The sequence below is a fragment of the Phyllostomus hastatus genome, unplaced genomic scaffold (genome assembly GCF_019186645.2).
Source record: "Phyllostomus hastatus isolate PE091 unplaced genomic scaffold, TTU_PhHast_1.1 phas_scaffold_93, whole genome shotgun sequence".
Classification (NCBI taxonomy): Eukaryota; Metazoa; Chordata; class Mammalia; order Chiroptera; family Phyllostomidae; genus Phyllostomus; species Phyllostomus hastatus.
In genome coordinates this window covers 3,695,076-3,716,318 of record NW_025334042.1, presented here as the reverse complement: position 1 = coordinate 3,716,318, position 21,243 = coordinate 3,695,076, and the positions used below count along the sequence as shown (strand labels likewise).

General features: G+C 40.4%; 1 protein-coding gene and 1 pseudogene across 2 annotated transcripts in view; one reads left to right on the top strand and one right to left on the bottom strand.

Annotated features, from left to right (window-relative positions):
* TPH2 (tryptophan hydroxylase 2) overlaps positions 1 to 21,243 on the top strand; it is a 95,336-nt gene that overhangs the window by 47,320 nt on the left and 26,773 nt on the right. For both annotated transcript variants that reach the window (XM_045829494.1, XM_045829495.1), the window contains exon 8: positions 10,629 to 10,755. In XM_045829494.1, coding sequence (XP_045685450.1) covers positions 10,629 to 10,755 — 127 coding nt within the window. The remainder of the gene's footprint in view (positions 1 to 10,628; positions 10,756 to 21,243) is intronic.
* Positions 17,094 to 20,851, bottom strand: LOC123812501 (annotated as a pseudogene).

Sequence of the window (21,243 nt, the reverse complement as noted above, 5' to 3'; positions counted from 1 at the left end):
ACCGCCCCTTATTAAAGTGAGAGAAAGAAAAGAAGAGAGGAAGGGAGGGGAAGAAAAAAAGAGAGACCCACTTGCATCCTGTATGGTGCTAAAAAATGTACATTCTTTTTTCTCCTTTGGGTAAATAATCCTGAATATTATCCCACCAAAAAGACAAGAAAGCTCATTGCCTTATCTGTAAAAGTAACACCACTTAATGACATGTTCTAAGTTATATTTAAACTATTTAAAATATTACATTAAGAAATAATTCACATGGACAACAGTGTGGTGATTGCTGGGGGGAGGGGTTTATAAAGGGGACTAAATGGTAATTGAAAAAATACAATAAAGATTTTTAAATTCTTTAAAAAATTAAACTTTAAAAAAATGAATGAATAAAATTTTGAATAAATACATTTTTAAAAAGAGAAAGAAGTAATTCTATGAGACTGGCAGCTTCTGACAAGCACTAGCACTGGGACTGTCAGGTGGATGGGTGTGTTTTCCGTGTCTGAGGTGGGTGGGCACTCCCCCCCCTCCCCCCCACCCCTCCCCCCGGGGATGGGAGTGGATCAGAGAGGAGGAACTTTTCTGCATTTGTCTGCAGAAGCTTTTTGATGATTCAGGTTAGGGAAGTCTTGGGCACACTGGGAGGAGAGGCAAGTTGGAGATAGGCATCTTTCCTTTACTCCCTGGTCTGATTTGGCCTGGTCTGGTCTCTAACATCAGGCTTTTGGTTTTCAGAGGGTGCTTTGAATTTCAGATGTATTTATCCTACTCCCCCTAGCCTTGCTTTAGTTCATTTGGCTTTGCTTTCCTGGGCACTTCCTCCCAGGGGATCTGTGGTCTCTAGTCCTTTGTGTGCAGAGTGGACGTTGAATGTTTGTGAGCACATGTACTTGGGTATACTATTGACAATGATATCTGTAGATGGTCAGTGGTATCTTAGAAATGCAGAGCTCTTTAATTAGAAACACATTTTAACAAAACCATATTCTCCTAGAGACAAATTTTATGCTTTCCTTCAAAGCTGTACACTCATTGAGGTCTCAGAAATGAAGGATGGTAGGACAAGAAGGTATGACTAGGACACTCCAGTCTTATTTGCTTCAATATAGGTCAACCCCTCCCCCCCACCCCCCATTTAGATTTCTGGTTGGAGACCAGAGGTGGCCAGATGCCTGGTGATTCTTTACCGATGCTCACAGGAACATAAACCATTGCCTGGGGCACTGTTGAAATATCATCCATAACACAACTCCCTAATCCTTGTCCATTGTTCAGGGAGAAGCTACTGGGAATTTTAAATATAAACATATATTCTTTGAAGTCGAATCAGTACAATATCTATCTCTCCAGAAGACCTGTTGCCAAAGTAATAGGGCAATTTTGCATCATAAATCCCTTTTACAAATGCTTTAATGAAAACATTTAAAAATATTCATTCCATTTTCTTTTCTAGATGTTGTACTTAACATACTAGTAACCAAAATATACTTGGCTCCATAGGGTATAAACTTATCCTGCCGAGGAGTTCCCGACCGAGGACTGCACTGGGATGGCTGGTTGGTCAGCCCACCTGGTGTGGGCGTGTCACTCTCAAATCAAAGAGCAAATGTTCACCATCAGGAAATAACTCATGACACTAGTGACTAATATGTCCACATTTATTGCCATAATACAACTAAATGCCTTAGCATTAAGGAAAATATTTTTTTTTGCCACAGCTAGCATTTTAGAAGCAATTAATGTTATTTTAAAATATAACTGTTTTAAGGTTTAACAAAGGTTTGGCAGTCAGGTGATTTTTTCTTATAATTGCTACTGTGTTTCAATTTTATAAGAAACATAAAAATGAATTATTTCTGGCAATATTTTTTGTCTCTTTTAAATAAAATAAGTGAATTTTATGCTGAGCCCTTGCCTGTTAGAACATTACCCTCTCTAAAACTGGCAGCAGAGTCATTTACTTCCTTTTCTTGTGGTGAAGCTGTTAGTCCTCATTTGCTAAGTAATAATGTCAGCAGGTAAAGACGCAGGCTTTCAGACTTGTGAGAAGGGTTAGCTGCTCCTCCCTCGATTGAAGAGACGCCTCTCACTGGATCTGTAACGAGAGGAAGAGTAGAAGCTTTCCTTTCCCAACGTTCCCGATTGCTGACATCTGTGGGACTCTGGGTCTGTGCACGGTTCGACTCAAGCCCTGGCTCTCGTGGGTGATTTTAGTGTCAGGCCTGGCTGATGTCAAGTCTGGGCAAGGTCTTTCTGTGGAGCCGGGAGGATAAGCCAGAGCTTTGTAGACTTTAACCTTCATGCCTATGAGCTCTGTTCAGCTTAAACTTGCTCCTTCCTGTAGGACACCTGCGCCATGCCAAGCTTCCTGCCCAGCCAACTGGCTCCCTCCACAGTGCTATTTCCATTTTTTGCTGTTCAGGATTGCAAGCAGCATTATTGCAGCGATTCTCAGAAAATGGCATGTTCTCTGAAAGCCGATCCCATCTGGCCTCTGTTTCCTGCACTTTAACCCAGACCTCACAACCCCAGCATAGCAGCCACTTTCCCCCTCAGTTTGGTTGAGGCTACAACCAGGGCCAGTTAAGATGTTAAAGGCTCTAAGACCTGAAAATATTGTCATCCCTTCCATCTTCCAACACAGATAATTTCAACAACAGCAGCAGTTATATATGTAATATGAGATATCTCACATAATATATATATATATTTACTACTAATAACAAACATGTATATATCAACTATTATGTGCCAGGAACTATTTTAAGTGTTGTATGTGGATGAACTCAGTACCCACAACAATGCTTTGAATTCTTACCATTATTATTGTGGATAATATTATTATTTATGGATGAAGAAATCAAGGCACAGAATGATTAAGCAACTTGCCCAAGGTCACACAGCTAGTAATTGAGGGAGTTGAGCATTTGAAGTCAGGAAGTAGTGCCAGCATCTGTGGGAATAACCACTATTTTATGGGAAGTAGTAGTACTAAACAGAAAAACTCAAAACATATGTATGCTGAAGCTGAATAGCTTCTTTCTTGGTTTTCTAATTACAAATTTTATATAAGGTAGTAAAACGATACTTTCTCACTTCAGTTTGGTGGCCCTGCCTTGACAGAACCCTAAGTACTGTGTGTGCCTATTGAGTCGTCCAGTCCAACTACCAGCTTGTTAGAAGCCCCTCCTCTCCTTTGATCTTCACAGGGTGGGTGCCTCACCAGCATGCAGTCATGCACAGAGGAGGCTGCTGGGTCCCTGTCCTCAGGCAGAAGGACCTTTGGATACCAAGCCTCCAAATCCAGGCCCCTCTACGGCTCTCAGTGTGACTGGTGGCAATCCACTTAACCTCCCTGTGTGAGGGATGATGAAATAAGGCTTTGATCTTTGAAGAGAAAACGGCTTTATATAAATACCAAAGACTCCACTCCACTTGGCACCTTTAGATTCATGTGGAGGCTGATGTGCCTCATAAAATTCCAGCGTCTCCTTAGTTACAAGGCCACATTCCTAGGCCTGGACTCCCAAGTTTTCAATCATAATATTGCGTCTAGTTCTGCAAAGTGCCTAAAAGCAAAAATAACCCTGAAGACTTTTTACCGAGACTTCTGTCTCAAGTGCTCCAAGCACTCTAACAACAGACATTCTGTAAAAACAAAACAAACAACCTTGTATGTTTTTAAAAACCCTGTGCATTTTCAAACTAAACTTGTGCCCCATGTGCCTGCTGGAATCCTATTTTTGTTCTTGTTGGCAGTTACTGGTAGCAGCTTAGGACAAAACATATTCTATATTTAATTTTTAAAATTTTAATTTTTTGGCAGATGAAAAGCAAGATTGCCTTTTGGCACTGTTCCAGATTCCCAAGGTGTGCTTTCCTTTTGTGGTGCCTGCAATCCAGTATGAGCATCCATTCCTAAATCATAGTTCATGTTCTATCAGTGTCAGAGAGTTAGTGTTAAATATCTTCAGGCATGGAAGACTGAAATTGACCTGGGAGAAGTTTTCAGGAATATTTGCATTTTTAAATTGCAAGTTCAGAAGAAATTCAAAATGATTGATTTTTTGGGGGGCAAGGAAGAGGTGCCACCCACTGTCCATACCCTTCACTACCATGTAGGCAAGTACACCCATGGGCAGGCACAGCAGCCACCACTGTAGAGAAGGAAAGAGGGACCTGACACCTTCCACACATGCGTGCCCGTCTAGCATGACACCACTCAGCTCCGTGAGGTAGGCAGGATCGTCACCATTTTATAGGTGGCAATTTCAAGGTTCAAAGAAATCAGGTATTTTCCCTGTGGTCACACCACTAGGAAATAGCAAAACGAAGATCTAGTCCAAAGTCCTACACTGGAAATCAGGAAAATGATACTTAGATTCACTTTACCTCTACGTGAAGCAATAGAGCCCCATCATCCCCACTTTGTTCAGTTGAGTTCAAAAAGCGGTCATGGAATGTCTCGTAGGTGCCAGGCCTTCATAATAACTGGGCACCCAAAGATGAACATGACATGACCTCTGTCCCGAGAAGCTTACTGCTTCTTGTTTAGGTACTAACATGTCTTCCCAAAGGGCAAAACTTATCGTGCAATAGCCTTAGGTGTAAGTATAATTTAATGTAATATAATGAATAATACATAACTTGTTGGGAACTTATGTTTAATGCATTATCTTACTACATTGTTTAGGAGCTCTATGACATAGAGACCCCCTATAATCTCCATTTTATAGCTAAGAAAATGATACATCTATGCTGTCCACTACGGTAGAGATGTGGCCATTTAAACTTTCTACTTAAAATTAAACTATAGATGTAGTTCTTCAGTAGTGCTAGCCACATTCCAAGTGCTCAGTAGCCACCCTTACCAAGTGGCTTCCATAGAGGACAATGCAGATATAGTAGATTTCCATCTCAGCAGAAAGTCCTATTGCACAGTGCTGCTCTGAGAAATTTGCCTTTGGAGGAATGTGAGAATGGACTTAGGTCTGAATCCAGAGTATAAGCTTTTAACCATTATGTTGTATTGCCCACTGAATAGTTAGTGAAATTTAGGAGGGGTAGGGAAAGAGATAAAAATCTCTTATTTCTCTAAGAAACAAGAGCTATTTGAGACTCTGGAATGGTAGGGAACCAGAGACGTACTGACAGTTTCCCTAGCAGGTGTTTTTGTTGGTTTGTTTGTTTTCATCTGTTTGTTTGTGGTACCTGCAAGAACTGGAAGTTTTCTTTTTCACTGCTCAGGAAATTTAGGACTTGCTGTTAGCACTTTTATGGAACCATAGGTGACTTGCTAAAAGCTGTACTAAAATTATGCCTTATTTACTTTTAAGCCTCACTTTCTATCAGAGTACCTGGTTCACAATAGGCACATAGTGAATGCTTCTTGAACTAAATTTCACAAAAGATAACTATAGTATTTTCTGCAGTCTCAAAAGAATAGTAGTGCTGAAGAATGACATCAGTGGCCTTCCTTACGATTCCTAAGGGAAAAAAAAGTAAAATAAGACTTTCTCCTGGGCCCTATGCAGGTCCTCAGCTTTGTAAAAAGAGGGCCACAGATGTGTTTATTTACCCTGTGACAGGGATATAGGAGGGAATGATCACAAGAGCTGCCTATAATATGGGCTGGATTATACAGAAAGCTATTTTCAATCTAAACTGCAGAAACTCTGCATACAGCTCCAAAGTGAGCACTGAAAAAAAAAATCGCCTCATTACTAAATTAATTCCTTGTATCATCTCCTTAGTGCAGGGAAGACAAACCTAGTCACCCTCTTTTCAACACATCCTGGTGTGTTATCCCAGATGACTTGCACTAACCCACCAAATGTTGTATGACAGCGGAAAAAAAGCCCTATTTTGGCTTCCAGCTCATCCTCCTGCTTCTTTTCATCAATGCAAATGCTCCACCACGCCCACTCATCTTCCTTTCCTTTGCTTTGTGATTTAGCTAAAGTGTTGGCTTCTGTGTCATTTAGAACAAACAAAACCTACAGAAATATGGTTTAAAAGACAGATGCGCTGATTTGGGATGGGGAGCAAATGTTGGATGCTCACTCACTGCTTCTTAAAGGCTTTAATTCACAGCGGGAATAAAAATGAGTTGTCCAACATGTAACACAAGCAGTCAGCTTTGAAAACTGATAAGAGGGGGAAAAAATGCTGGACTCATTTTGAATTTGAATTTAACTACCAGGATCCTTGTTCCTCCGTGCAGCAAAATGATGGCGACTTTCTTGGAATGATTTAAGAATTCCCTGGAGGCTTGTTGCCCAGGCCCTTTGTAGGCCCATTTCAGCAGGCCTTTTAGAGTCCTTCTAACAGTGCATGTCAGAGAAGATTCCAATTCAGAGCAGCCACAGTTTAGTGCCTGATATCAGCTTGAGCTTTTCATTCACTCTTCTTTTTTTCCCCCCACAAGGAGACATGATGTTTTACAGTGTTAACGGCTTTGAAAGGTCTTACATTTCTAGTGAACAGAGTGCTTTTGTGAAAGGGCTCTGAAAAGCATTATTCAGGTGAAAATGCATCAAAGGAATGTGAGTTAAAAAGAGAAAAGTTTGCTGATGTAGAGATTGGAGGCAGCATGTGCTGACAGGTGCAATTATAGCCAAATAGTCGAATCTTTTAAGAGAGGTCTGGTGAGATAAGACGATAGCTGTGGAATTTCATCGGAAACCTGTGCATAAGTAGGTGCTCAGGTCCAGTTGTGGATGCCATAACCAATGCAGGGGAACTGCTCTAACTGCTGGACATAATAACTTTTGCACTTTGTAAAATAAGGCAAAATGGCATGCTGTCAGCCCAACAGAACTTAATTGATACAAAAGTTGGAGAGAAGGCTTAGTCTTCTTGCCTGGGCTCCCCGTAGTCTGGAACCTCTTTTAGCCCTAGAGAGTTGTAGTCAACCCAGCTTCTAAGTCCTCCAGCCTGAAGGAAACTCAAGAAAGTGTCAACTTTTCAAAATTAATTAATCACTTCTATTAATAATGTTAAAGATCTTTCTATTTCAGTTTCCTTTGTCTACTACCAGTGCATTAGTAGAAGACACTGGGGTGGAGAACCATCTGGTGTTTCCGAGCATGCTCCACTAATGTCATAAAAGATAGTAACCTTCTTTCTGGTCTTGAAATATTAGGTGCTTCAAGCCATGGCTCAAGGAGAAGTGAGTTGCTGTATGCAGTGCTTCTGCACTTGCTCAGGAGTCTCTGCAGCAATTCTTCCTTGGGTTCTCTGCAGGGAGACAGAGCTGAGAAGTGGGCACAGACTCATGAAATACAGAGTGACCATTTCTACTTATAATGGGGCAAAGGGCACCCCCTCACATGCCATTCATGCTTCTGTTAGACCATCTTGCTTCAGGGTTTCATTCTCATTCTTTTGTTTTAATCCTCACCAGACGATATGTTTTTATTTTATTTTTTAGAGAGGAAGGGCGGGGGTGGGGAGTTTGACAGAGAAAGAGAGAGAGAGCCTGATCTGGGATCAAACCCATGATCTTTTGGTGCATGGGACAACACTCCAACCAAATAAGCCACCTTGGTGGCCAAGGCTAGGCTTTCATTCTTAATGAAACAATATAATTTAAGCTGCTAGGTTGTATGATTTTTTTCTTTCAAATTTATAATTCTTCTTTTCTTTTTCGATGTATAGTTGGATTACCTTGTCATTATAATACTATCAAGGATTCTTAAATTGGTATAGGTTTCTGATAATGGTACTTTAACTTAAAATCTAGGTGACAGCTCTTTTTCTACCACAGAGAATTAACTCCTTAATGTCTTTGGATCTCCTGTATTTCCCTTCCTCTTTTCAATTGCCAGCTTTTCACTTTCCTTTCTAACCTTTAGATTCCATCAGGACCTAGGCAGATAGAAGACTTTTTCTGCAGCAGCCTTCCCCAAATGTTTAACAAGCTCAACAGTAAATCCAGTATTGCACCAAGAATTTACCAGCACAGTAGCCATGACCTTCCCTATTCTCACATTATGAAGCACTCAGCACTGAGTCCGACCGATAGCAAGCACTTAATATTTGTTAGCCACAAAAGTTGTTTTTGTTTCTGTTCACCTTGCTTACTTATACCATGACCCAATGTCATCTTCAGTATTTCCCTAGTGTTTGACATCTTGTCTAATTTTGGAATTATTGTTGTCACATTTTTTGCCTGAATCAGTGGGGTGCTTTAGTATTTACATCATAGGCTACAGTGGGGGTATTCAGATTTATCCATGGTGGGCCACTTGATCCTAATTCCAGCAGGGGTGCAGAGTGCATGACCTTTTAAAAAAACTGATCAAACGAGTGAGTCTGTAGGGTCCACTCCTAGTATGGAAGTATTAGATTTGCAACAGAATTGAATGCAGATGGAGGAAAAATTAGCTACCTAGTGACATTTCTATCACCTCCTTTCATCTTTCTTCAGTATTAATGATATGGTTCCAGTGGAATTAAACTTGAGCTGCTCAAAATTGCATAATCACATTCAGCTTCAGCTTCAAGTACTAGTTGCTTAAACAAGGCTAGCAGAGCTCCTAGCATCATTAGTTGTGAACTGGGTCTCCATTGTAGCTGTATTGTATCATCACCCACAGAGCTTTTTGAAAAATACAGATGCCCAGGTCTATCCCAAAAAGTCAGACTGAATTGGCGTTAGGTAGAACCCACCCACTGATATTTTTAAAAAGGCTCCTCAAGTAATATGGAGGGTTGAAGACCACTGAATGGCCATGAAAGAGACTTCGGACATACTGACTACATTTTACTTTGCTAACTAACTTGGTTGAACTCTCTTCCTCACAACCTAAGGCCCACCAAAAATACATGCTAAAACATTAGAGCAGTACAAGTGAAAATAATAGATAAATCTGATTTCAAACCTTGTCTCTATCTCTTATTAACAGAGGGGCCTTGGAAAGGATGCTTAAATTTACTGACTGTTAGCTTCCCATTTGTCAGCTGGGAATAGTAAGAATTCTTTGTAAGCAAAGATTAAAATAATGATGTGATATGAAAACATTTAGTACAGTACCCTGCACACAATAACAGTGCAGTATATGTTAGCTTTTTTAAAAATTGCTGTCTTTAATTTCTTCATGTGTACAATGAGGAGCTTGGATATCTTTTAAGTTCCCCTAATCACTGAGTCTCATTCTTTGCCTTAAGCATTATGATTGGGAACAAAAACAACAACAGCAGCACATATCATCCTTTACAAATTCAGTTTATGTGCAAGAAGGAAGCTATTAGCACACAGTTGACAGGGAATGAATTTGGAGTTTCTTTTAGTATCACGTTCACGTATCTCATTTGGCCACTCTTTCAACTTGATGTGTCTGTGAAGTGGCTGGCCGATGTTGGGGAAGTGGTATTAGTTGTAGGACAAGATTTTTTGATTGAGTAATGCCATCTGTTTTATGGTGGCATCTGTCTTGTGCCTTTGACCACCATTCACTTGCTTCAACCACATGACCATCCAACCTACTTTATACTTGTAATAATGATGGTAGCACCTGGCATTTATATTATAGCACCTGTTTGATGTGATACACTTCAGAGAAGCCAGGTAAAATCAGGAAACATCTTTCAATTACTGCCTGGCTAATTGGTTTTTGTAAAGAAAAAATATTGCTGCCTCTTGATCCATTCCCAGAGAGTCATAGGGTACATCATTCCAAGAGAGCTTGGTGTCAGGGAACAGTTTGTGATTCATGGAAATGACTCAGTAAGTCATCTGCCTCGCTAAATTGTGACACGTACTGCCTTTGCCTGTCATCTGGCCCAAATGGAAACTCAGGCAGATGAGCGAGGCTCTAAGCTTGTGTTGTTATCTAGTTCTGGCTAACCAAAGCAGAAGACTAGGAGGGTCAAGGGATTGCTTGTGTTGTAGGCAGATAACTTGTCTGTGGGAAAGGCTGCTTGGATAATGATGCAATCTTCTGCTGTTTCCTGGTGGCTAGCAATGGATAACATGAAATGCATTTTAACTGAAGGGTTAAGAGCAAGAGTTTAGGAATCATGAAAAGCTGGAGTCAAATTTTTTATCACTATCTATAGCAAGAGTCAGAAAATTTTTCTATATAGAGCCAGCTAGGAAATATCTTAGGCTTTGTGGGCCATATGATCTCACTTACAACTACTCAACTCTGCTGTTATAGTCAAAAGAGGCCCCAGACAATACAGAAATGAATGGGTATGGCTGTGTTCTAACAGAACTTTATTTACAAAAACAGGCAGTGGGCCAGATTCAGTCTGTGGTTGTAGTTTGCTCACCCCTGATATACAGGATCTTGTACTAGTAAGTTACTTTAATCCTATAAGTGTCTTTTGAGGATTAAAAAGAGATAATGTATGTGATAAAACACTTATCATGTGCTTGGTATAAAGTAAGCACTTGAAAATAGTAGTTGCTATTATTTTATTAAAATGTTACATATCATAATTTAAGATGCCACTGATTATAAGGTACATCTGTATTTCAGAGTTGTTAAAATGTGATGAAAAGTCTTAGAATTGATTAAATCAACAATAATTAGAGTAACAAGTTTACATTAAGGATTTTAAGTCTTGTTCTACCAGTGGTAGTTTAAAACTTCTAGTGTAACATTTCTTTGTGATGTTTTTCTTGTCAGAGACACGTGTCACGAGCTCCTGGGACATGTTCCACTGCTTGCAGATCCTAAATTTGCTCAGTTTTCCCAGGAAATAGGCCTGGCATCTCTGGGAGCATCAGATGAAGACGTGCAGAAACTAGCCACGGTCAGTTTATTTTCAGCTTAAAAAACTGTTCTTCTTATGTCCATTTGTAAGGCAGAGAAAACTCTAGCCTCATCAATTATGAATTTTAAGGCAGACATTCTGGATACGGCATGGTGACTTTATCTTTTCCCATGTTGTGTTTTTTTGAAGAGTGTATTTTTGGCTTGTTAACCATCCAAATACTAGTATTTTATTCTTCTCATTCAGGGGTCGGCTAAATAGTATGTATTGTAGCCTTACAGCTCATGAGGTATTCATCACAACTACTCAGCTCAGTGACTATGATGCAAAAGCAGCCACAGATGATATGTAAATGAATGAATATGGCTGTGGTCTAATAAAACTTTATTTACAAAAAGCTGGTGGTGGGCCAGATTTGGCCTGATGCTATAGTTTGCTGACTCATTTTAGTTCAGTGTTAATTTCCTAGAAATATTAATAATAGTAAAAGGCATACATTTATTATTGTGTTTGGGATTACGGCTTTGACTAATTGCTATGGTTGTGGTCAGACCCAGTTTGAGTCAGCAATTAGAAGCTCAGGCTAAACAATTATGATATGTACAAAACCAGAAAAACATTTAATAGATGCAATGGTCTCAGAGAGGTTCTTCTCAAAATATGCAATATGAGAGTAAAGGTATAATATTGACAGCTACCTTTAAGATGCTGAAGAGCCAGATCTGTCAAATTCATGTGACTTATCTTAGCCTATTTTTAAGGAGCCGAGGGTAAGAAAGAGTTGGTTTAACGAACTCCCTTACCTACGAGGGCTAGTCAGGTAGCCTAAATGAGCAAATCTACTTGAGGAAGAAAAAATGGGATCTCAAGTTGTATTTGACAGATACACATTGATGTCATAGTAGGTATGCAAGAATATTCTTTGCTGCCACTATTAAGTTTTTTCTTATATTTCCAAAGACATATAGCCTTTCAGCATATCTCTTACCTCCTACTTTTGATAGAGATATGGGAACTGGCAAATATTTCCCTACCGAAAGAGGAAGAGCAGTGAAAAGCCACGAGGTTGGGGTAGCACGGCCCTGAGTTGGGGCTGGTGGGGCCTGCAGTGGCTCTGGGAGAGCATCAGTCTTCTTCGTCAGAGGGCTGGTCCTTGCTTCCCGCTCACGGCTGCCAGACAAAGATGCAGGCCTCTGTGTGGCCAGACCTCTGACTTTTTGAGAGACTGGCCTTCTAGATTTCCAGATAGAATTGAATGACTTTTAAAGTTTTGGCTCATAAAAAAATCTACCATTTTGAGCTGGGGAAAATATATTTGTAGACAGAATCAGGTTCTTGACTTATCAATTTCTTACCTTTGTCCCAGGGAGTATATCTCATCTATATTTACCATCTATTTTACTGCATAACAAATAATCTCACAACTTAGTGGATTCAAACAATGAACATTTATTACCTCATCTTTTGACTTGCTCATATTCTTTTAGAAGCTCACTCCAGCCCACACTTAAAGGGCGGGGGGGGGGGGGCGGTGATCAGGCTTCACTTTTTGGGGAAAAGGACTGTCAAAGTGTTTGTGGATGTATTTTAAAACTATCCATCACACATGAGTGCTGTAATTTAATTCTCAAACCTTGGATTTGGGCTTAAATTCCACATTTTGGAACATTTTCCATGCCTTTTAAATTTCCCTTGAAATATTCTGGTTTCAGCCTTTGACCCCAACAGCTCATACTTTTGATTAGGGATGAATGTATTGCTTACTTGTCTGACTCTAAACAGCCACACCCTGGGATTTAACTCTGCCAGGTTGCGTGTGTGTCCAAAGAGAGGAGGAGTAGGAGGAGGAGGAGGAGGAAGGTAAGACGATGAATGTGAATGAAGGTGGAGTCTAGTGAGTGAGTGATCTCGCTCTCTTCTTAAAAGAAGAGACAAGAAAGGAGTTTTATTGTCCCTTATTTTTACACTCCATCAAATGATGAATTAATTCTGTCATTCAAACTAACATGTACAAAGAACATATGTTCCCCACATTTCAGACATTTATAGCCTACATAGATAAAACCAAGATTTTTCAGAGAAGAGAAAGTTTGTAAGGAGTGTTGAAAGATGACAAAAAGTCAGCCAAGCAGTAGAGAGGGAAAGGGGGAAAAGAAAGGTTTCAGCTGAAATAAGAAGTCTCTTTGGTTTGGGGCTCAGCAGGGAAGGTCTGCTCACCAGTGTTAAGGGCGGTGCTGAAGCCCAGGGTTGCCTTTTGTATTCATTTTCTGTTGCTACCGATCATGCATGACTTAAAACTATACAAATTTGTCATCTTACAATTTCATAAGGTTAGAAGTTCAATACCATTCTCATCGGACTAAAATTAAGGTGTTGGCAGGGCTGTGTTCCTTTTGGAGACTCCAGGGGAGGATCCATTTTCTTGCCCACATTCCTTGGCTCATGGCTCTTGCCTTCCGTTTTCCAAGTAGCAACGTTGAATCTTTCTGACTTTTCTTCCGTTTTCACATCTCTCTCTCACTGACTATAGCTGGGAAAGGTCTTCTACTTCTAAAGACTGATGAGACACATTAGGTCCACCTGGATAATTCACGATCATCTTCCCTTAATCATATCTACAAGGGCAATGTATTCACTGGGTCTGGGGATTGGGGTATGAACACCTTTGGGATGTCATTATTTTACATTTCTTTTTTCATATTTATGAGAAAAATCAAATACATGCACTTTGAAAACTATTTTATTAGGGTCAACAAATCTGTAGGATGATCAAGTTTTCTTCTGGAGCTCACTTGCCTTAGCATGATTCTAGTATCCCTGGCTGTGGAGTGCCATAGTTCCAACAGCTAAAACCACTTCTGTCTATTAGAGAACATTAGGTCATTAATCACATTTCTCTCTCTCTCTCTCTCTCTCTCTCCCTCTCTCCCTCTCTCCCTCCCTCCTTCCCTCTCCCCCTCCCTCTCTCCCTCTCTCTTCATTGTCCTTTCTTTGGAATGTGCCTGCTTTTCTGAAAAAACCAGTTCAAGTCAACAGATATTCTTTAAGTGGCTAAAGAACCTTAAGTTCCAGGAAGTAGGGATATGAAAAGTCTAAAAGTTAGTACTTGCTTCAAGGAGCTCACACTCTATCTAGTCCACAAAAATACGGAACACCCAAAGTCAGTGTCCACCTTTATTGAGATACAGAAGGAGCTTTGTAGGAGACATAGATTTAAGGTAAATCTATGTGTGTGTGTATGAGCTCTGAGTTCACGGTTGGAGTCGGGGATTCAGTGTGGGAACAGGGCCAGCAGAGACGTTCCTCTCTATATGGGCAGTGACTGGGGACAGGTTAGGGAGGATTGAGAGTCTTCCAAGGGAGCCAGCATGCCTGGAATCTTGCAGTTTAAAACAAAAACAAAAACAGAATGTAAACTTGCAAAAGTCTTTTACCTGGAAGATTTGAGTCCCTTCTAAATGCAGCAGTGATTTGGGGCAGAGGAGTGGAGGCTCACCATGGTTTTGCCTGACCTTGTTTTTCTTTTCCTGGTATTGTCTGAGCCCCACCCCAACTCTCTTTGATTTTCTCTCTCACAAGCCTTACAGTTCCAGTTCTTTCCAACTTTGTAGATTGCCTACTTACTTTGAACAGTGTTTTGCAGACCAAAGAGAAATTTGGAAAGCTTTTACAGTGTGATGTGGAAGATAAGAGGAGGCTAGGATGATTTTTCCTGAAATGACACTAAAATTTTCTTTGACTTTTAGAATACATCTCATTCCTCAGTGAAAACCAAAGTGAATGGAAAACTGCTGAAAAATGGTCTTGAAAGAAAATAGTTAGATTTCAGCCAGGCAATTTCAAAGTAAACCCTGGAATAAATAACCTATTAGCTGTCATGCATATTAATGACCCTCGAGCCATATGCTGAAGCTAGAAGCCCGATTTAATGACCCAGTTGCAGAGACTAAGAGAGTAGAGCTAAGGTCTCACTAGAAGGGTAAAAAGTCCAATGATGGGGGACAGTGGTGGTTAGCAAGTCTTCTTAGCTGTCCAGATGAGAAACGAAGGTATTGTTAGCTGACTTCCTCAAAGTTGTTCCCATTAAGTCCCCTGAAGAAGTCCTAGAATAAAATGAGATGAGATGTACCTAAGGAGAAAAATCCATAGAGAGGACAAATGGAAAACCACAAAAATTGCTTTATATAGACCAGTGAGACAGGCCATATTATTCTTTTACTCTAGGTGAGATTTATATTATTAATGACTCTGTTTACATAGTGCCTGCTTTTCCTTGTTTAGTGAATTTAAGCACTGATAAAAAAGAGAGTCATGCCTTGTGAAAGCAGATGCTTAATAACTTTCTGTGAGGCACTGTCAACAAATCTAAGGAAGAAAACAACCTCCACTAGGACTAATGGGCACCGCCAAACTCTGTCTTGTCCCAGCTGCTTTTGAACTTCTGGGTCTGATTTTAGAGGGACCAGGCTATTGCTTGTAGCTACCACCTCCCCTTGCTGTATTTCTGCCTGATATTTATTTTGACATTTTAATAATGCTCAGTTTTGAGAAGGCAGCTATCTTTGCTGTTTTATGGGGGCAATGATTTCTACGCCCTGAGAACCATTTAAATGAAACTCTTTTGTATCTGAAGAAATTGATGATGCTGCTTGGTAAATGTATTTCAAATGAACTGTTATACATGTAAATAATTTGGCCTCTGGTGGGTAATGAATAAGACTACGGGTTTGGGCAGCTGCACTCTTTTCATCGTCATCATAGCAGCCCAGGGTCTGTGTGTGACAGATATGCAAAAATATTTCCAATAAGGGCTGCTTAGAGTGTGCTATAATTCTGAGACCAGCCGTGTCCCCCTGTAGTGCTAGCTTAAGTGGATTTAATAGATTAGTGTCTTCTTTAAAGGTTGTTAAACATAAATGCCTTCCGGGACCGGATGGGTAGCCAACATGTGTGAAACAGCCTGCTATAAGATAATAAGGAGTATTGGAGCCTGTGGAGAACTGGAGAATATATATTACACCGAAAGGCCTTCCAATTCAAAAATTAAAACAAAACAAAAAGCTCTTTGGCTGCAAGTGATGTCTGCGAGCTGAAACAGAACTCTAGGCTCTCCGAGGCCAGCCCTCACATCAATGGTTAGATTATACACTAGACTATACCATCAGCCTACCCTAGATTCACCTTCATATCACATTGAACAATCTCAGTGGCTGTTTGCTGGACAACTGGCTATTCTTTCCTAAGAAAAGATAGCTATTACAGTGTTCACCAGAAGTAAGTATCTCATTGTCATGGAGAGGTGACTGATTTTGAATTATAATTTTAAACAGTTACAAGCATGATTGTAATACATGTGTGCTGGGCATGTGTCAAAGATTTATTTAGCTCATTAATGAGAGAACAGCAGGATGGCAAATCCGGTTCGAAGAAGAGTTCGGGGGACTGAGACTATCTAGTCACTGAAAGAAAGAATCCTGGAATAAGGCACAGGTTGGTTTCTGTTTCACAGGGCAAGAATCTGTAGTCTGGAAGTTATCTTTTCGACCAGGAAGACATCATTTACATGTCTAGGAAATAAACATAACGAGCAACTTAATCTTCACAAAGTAATATCTAACTCACAACATGTGGGTCCTAATCAATAGGAAGTCAGATAAAGGTTATGTAGCTCCTAGATCAGTGCTTCGCTTTTCTTTTTCTTTTTTGGAGGAACTTGTTCTTTATTTTGAAAAGACATTTGTCAATTTTCAGTATCAAAACAGTTGCACTATTGTTTTTTCTTTCTCTCAGTCGGTCCCCAAAGAGACCATACCAAAGGAGAGTACAATTTAAGCCAGTAAGCTGCAGGATGCAAGCCTAGCAGACCTCACAGAAACCTCACCAGGACGGGGGTACTGCATAAGGAAAGAAACTTAAAGGGCAGCACGCTGCCAGCCCAGGCTGTAGAGAGCTTTCACAGCCAGATGGGGTGGCCAGTACGCCCCAACCCCAAAGAAGCAAAGTTTCAAAATAATATAAAATTTAAAAACACTTTTGTACATAAACTATTCAAAATTTCTCCAGCACTAACTGATACAAAGCACGATGAGATGGCACCTGTAGACACAGCAGCTTCAGACCCAGAAAAGGGTGATGAGATGATTTTATGTGGCTAAGTCAGTGACAAAAACATAATTGTCTTTCTTTCAAGGAGGCAAATAACTGGTCACTTCAACATAAGAGGGACACGATCCATTTTGTGAACCATTGAAAAGGGGGTAGAGATGAGACAAGGATTTGGTCTCAGAGAGCTATCACCATCCTTTAAACTGGCAGGCTGGCCTTAGGCGGGGTCAGGGTCAGTGGGAGGAGTGGTGGCAGGGCAGGACTGGGGTGCTCTACGTCTCATTCAGTTGAAGCAGGGTCTGGTGTAGCATGCTTTGTGTACAGAGGTGTTCCTCTTTGGTGCATTTCAGTTTATCTTCCAAGTCATCAGTTGTCTTTTCTAGCTTGGCTACCGATCTCTCAGCAAACTCAGCAAACTCAGCTACCGATCTCAGCCTCCTTGATTTTATCAGTAAGAATCTTTATCTTTTCCTCACATTTGTCTTCTTTTTGAGAGTACTTTTCTTCCGTAGCACTAAGACACTTCAGGGTCGGGTCCATCAGTCTGATCTGCTCATCCATCTCTTGGCAACGGGACTCTGCCAGCTCAGTTTGTTCCTCTGTGTGTTCCAAATCTCCCTCAATAATCATCAACTTTTGAGCTAGCTCTTCCTACTTCCTTATGTCTCTTCTGCAATGTCCTTAGCTTCTTTGAGTTGGATTTCCTGGAGTTCCACCTTTTATTCATCTTTTAAAACTTGGTTTTCAGTAACCTTCATACCCCTCTCACTTTCATCAACAGCTTTCTCAGTTTCCTTCAGCTTTCGCAGGGCAGTGGCCAGGTGCTCCTGAGTACAATCTAGCTCCTCTTCAACCAGCTGGATCCTATGATTCAAGGAGGAGGCCACCTCGGCCTCAGCCTGTTCCCAGACCTGCCTTTCTCCCTCCACTTCTTGTTGGAGGTGCTCAGCCCTCTCCTCTGCATCTCTGGCCTGTTGATGCAGATCTTGGATCTGGATGTCACCGCCTCGATGGTGGTGATCCCGGCTGTGGTGCCCACCCAGCTTCTGCTTGGCTTCCTGCCCCTCCGCTGGGCACTGCAGCCATTTCTCCCTAGAGATCAGTGTTTTTTAAACTGTCATACAAAATAACCTAGAGATCTTGTGAAAATGCAGATTCTGGTCACGTAGGTCTGGAATGGGGCCGGAGATATTTTGGCATTTCTGACAAGATCCCAGGTTGATGCTGATGCCGCCGGTTCAAGAGAAGCAGGTGGCCTGTGAGACAGGTGGGCCTGTTAGACAATGCTTGAGAGTGTCTTTGAAAAGGCACATGGTAATCTTTTAGACTTATTTTCATATTTGATACTTTTTCAAAAAACTGGATCAATATTGTGTGGTGAGAGATGAGTTTATTTAGGTGAGTGCCATGTCACTGGTTTTGTTTTGTGTGTCTGCTCTCACACTCCTGAGGCTGCCACCTGCTATTTTGCCATATGTTTTATATTATTGAATTTTACAGGAATGCATGAACAGAAACTTGCTGATAAGGTACAATTAGGAACTAGCCATAGAAAAATATTGATTTCTCTTCTCCCAAGTGTTAGGAAATGTAAAGGGGATCCTTTCACCAGGCGGTAAATCCCATCCTATTGATGCAGAGGGCTCCGATTCAGTCTATTCATTTTTCACGTAGTAAAGGCATTTATTTGAACAGGCAGAACTGTGCATCACTTCCAGGAGAAAGCAATCAGTATGAATGCATCACAGATGTTTCCCAAGCAGAATAAATCGACCTCTGGCCCAGAATACTGAGAGTTTTAGGTCATCCATTCAGTTCTCTCGACCCTGACACGTGTTTCCCTTCACTTTCTGATGGAAGGGGTTCTGCCTGCCACTGGGTCTTCTTCCTAAGGCTGGTGAGAGAAGTGTCTTGGCCAAGGGTAGTGAAGGAATAAGCAAACTTTTCTGAATGTGTTCCCAGAACCCTAGTCACATGAGGTGACATGATGAGTTCTGCACGAGGAGGGATCCATGGGCAAATACATGCAGGAAACTCTGGGTTAAGTACAGTGAGCAGCTTTGTTTTCAAAGTGGAGGACTTTTCAGAGCCTTTGATTAGGTAAGGTGCAGAGTAAATCTCCACAAGTGATAAAAAATTATTTTTCCAAATTGGCCATGCTTTCTCCATTTTAAGATGCCATTGGTTGTAAAACACCCCCTTAACTGAATTTTTTAAAAGGGGGAATTAGCAAAATTTCCTTGCATTGTTTGTAAGATGAAGTTCCATTTTGTTAATGTTAAAAATGGAAAAAAGTGAACTTGAGAATGAAGAAATGACATTGTGTGGTCACAGAAGTCTATTTCTATGGAATGTGTATTAGCACCTGGGCTATTGGTATTCCAAAGAGCACAGTTTAGGACATACAAGTCTAGAATATTTTTTTGAAAGGGATGAATTCATTGTGAGTAGAGATCTAATCACTAGCTATTTTTTTTGCAGGAATGAAATGTCATAAAATTAATAACAAGATTCTGTTTATACTTTATCAAAACAAATAATTTATTTGTTCCAAGTTAAAGAGTTTGCATTGATCGAGGGTTTTGAAGGCCATGAATCAAGTATGTTTGGATTTTCAGGTATAACCAGTACTTTCCCATGCTGAGAGTGGTAATAAAATGTACATTCCATCTTAATACACTACTTGAACTCATATGAGAAGTGTAATCGAAAGGTAAGCTAGTTTATGAATTGGCAATTAATGTCTTTCTGTCTGCGAAAGGTATGAGGTTGTTTGCAGGTCTCTCATATCTTCACCCAGCTGGCTGGGGTTGGGAACTTTTGGATGGTTTTAAAAGAAAACTCTAGTTCTCTCTGAAGATGGATGACATTAAAAGTACATTTTAGTGTCTCTACAGAAAGCTTGAATTAATAAACCTCAGGCTAATTTAGTCTGTGCAGCACCTTTGAAGTACAGCTGTTTGGATCATCTGATACAAAGCTGACAAAAAGCCGAAATGAAAGGAGTGCACTTTTATATATTTTTAATTGAGATATTTGGGTAGATGATGAGTCTGTGTGTTTTTTCTGAGAGTAATTTAGCTAAAAGTCAATAATATCTATTTCAACTCATTATTTTAACTCTTATGTTTTCCATGAATATAGAAAACTAGTAATTCTTGGCAAAGAGCACTATATTTCTTAAGCTGCATGGAGCTCATTCCATCCTTTTTCATTGTTTTCACCATTACCTTTCCTTGGTCTTTTTCCCCTGGGGTGCTTCAAGGTCAGACCTACTTCTGACTGTGGCTCTTTTCTGAGAGTTTTGGTATAGAAGCTAATGCTATTTTGCTCGGTTTGTGTATGTTTCATGTATGATGTTCATCGCTGCCATTATGAGGTGCTTGGCACCTATTCATATCATGATGGGAACAGAACACCACCATTGTCTGGAAATAAAAAGTGAGCTTTCGCTCTGGCCACATAGCTAATGTGGTTAGAGCATCGTCCCTGTATGTCAAGGTTGTGGGTTCTATCTCCAGTCAGGGCCCATACAAGAATCAACCAATGACTGCATAAATAAATGAAATGACAAATCAATGTTTCTCTCTCTCTCTCTCTCATTTCTTCTCTCTGTCTAAAATCAATCAGTATTTTTTTAAAGAAAGTACTAGATTGCCTACTATGGTTAGAAACATTTGCAATCTGAAATAGTTGTATATATTTTGCAGCTCAGATCTTTCATCATCATTTATAACTATGTCCCAGAGGCTTCTGAGAGCCATTATATAACTGCAGATGGAAAAAAAAAAAAACACCAAAACCTACTTTAGATATTTGGAAACTCATAAAAATGGAGCTCTTTGGTAACTGTTCATTCCCTTTGTGTGCTGAGTGAGCTCTGTGCCCACTTAATTTTACCCGTGTGGATGCCACAGCTCAGCAGTTGGGTGTCTCTCAGCACTCGATGCAGCTGCTCTTCAGGATCTTGGGTGGGCAGTGTGCGCAGCGGTGTGATGTGGGCAGGGTTTGAACCTGAAGCCAGCCCCATAGGGCCAGAGTGCCAGCTTTTTTACCCCCAGCCTTATTGAGATACAATTGACATGTAGCAGTGTGTAAGTTTAAGGTGTACAGCTTGATATAATACACTTATATATGGCAAAATGATTGGTTAGCTCATATCTGCATCACACCACGTAATTACCATTTCTTTTGTGTGTGTGTGCTGAGACATTTAAGATCTACTCTCAGCAACTTTTACGTATGTAAAATGATATTATTAACTATAATTGTCATGCTGTGGATTAGATCTCCAGAATGTATTCATCTTATAACTGGAGGGTTGTGCACTTTGACCAATTCTTTGTCCCCACCCCCACGCCCACCCTCTAGTCCTTGGTAACCACTGTTCTAGTCTTCACTTTTGTGAGTTTAGCACTCTAG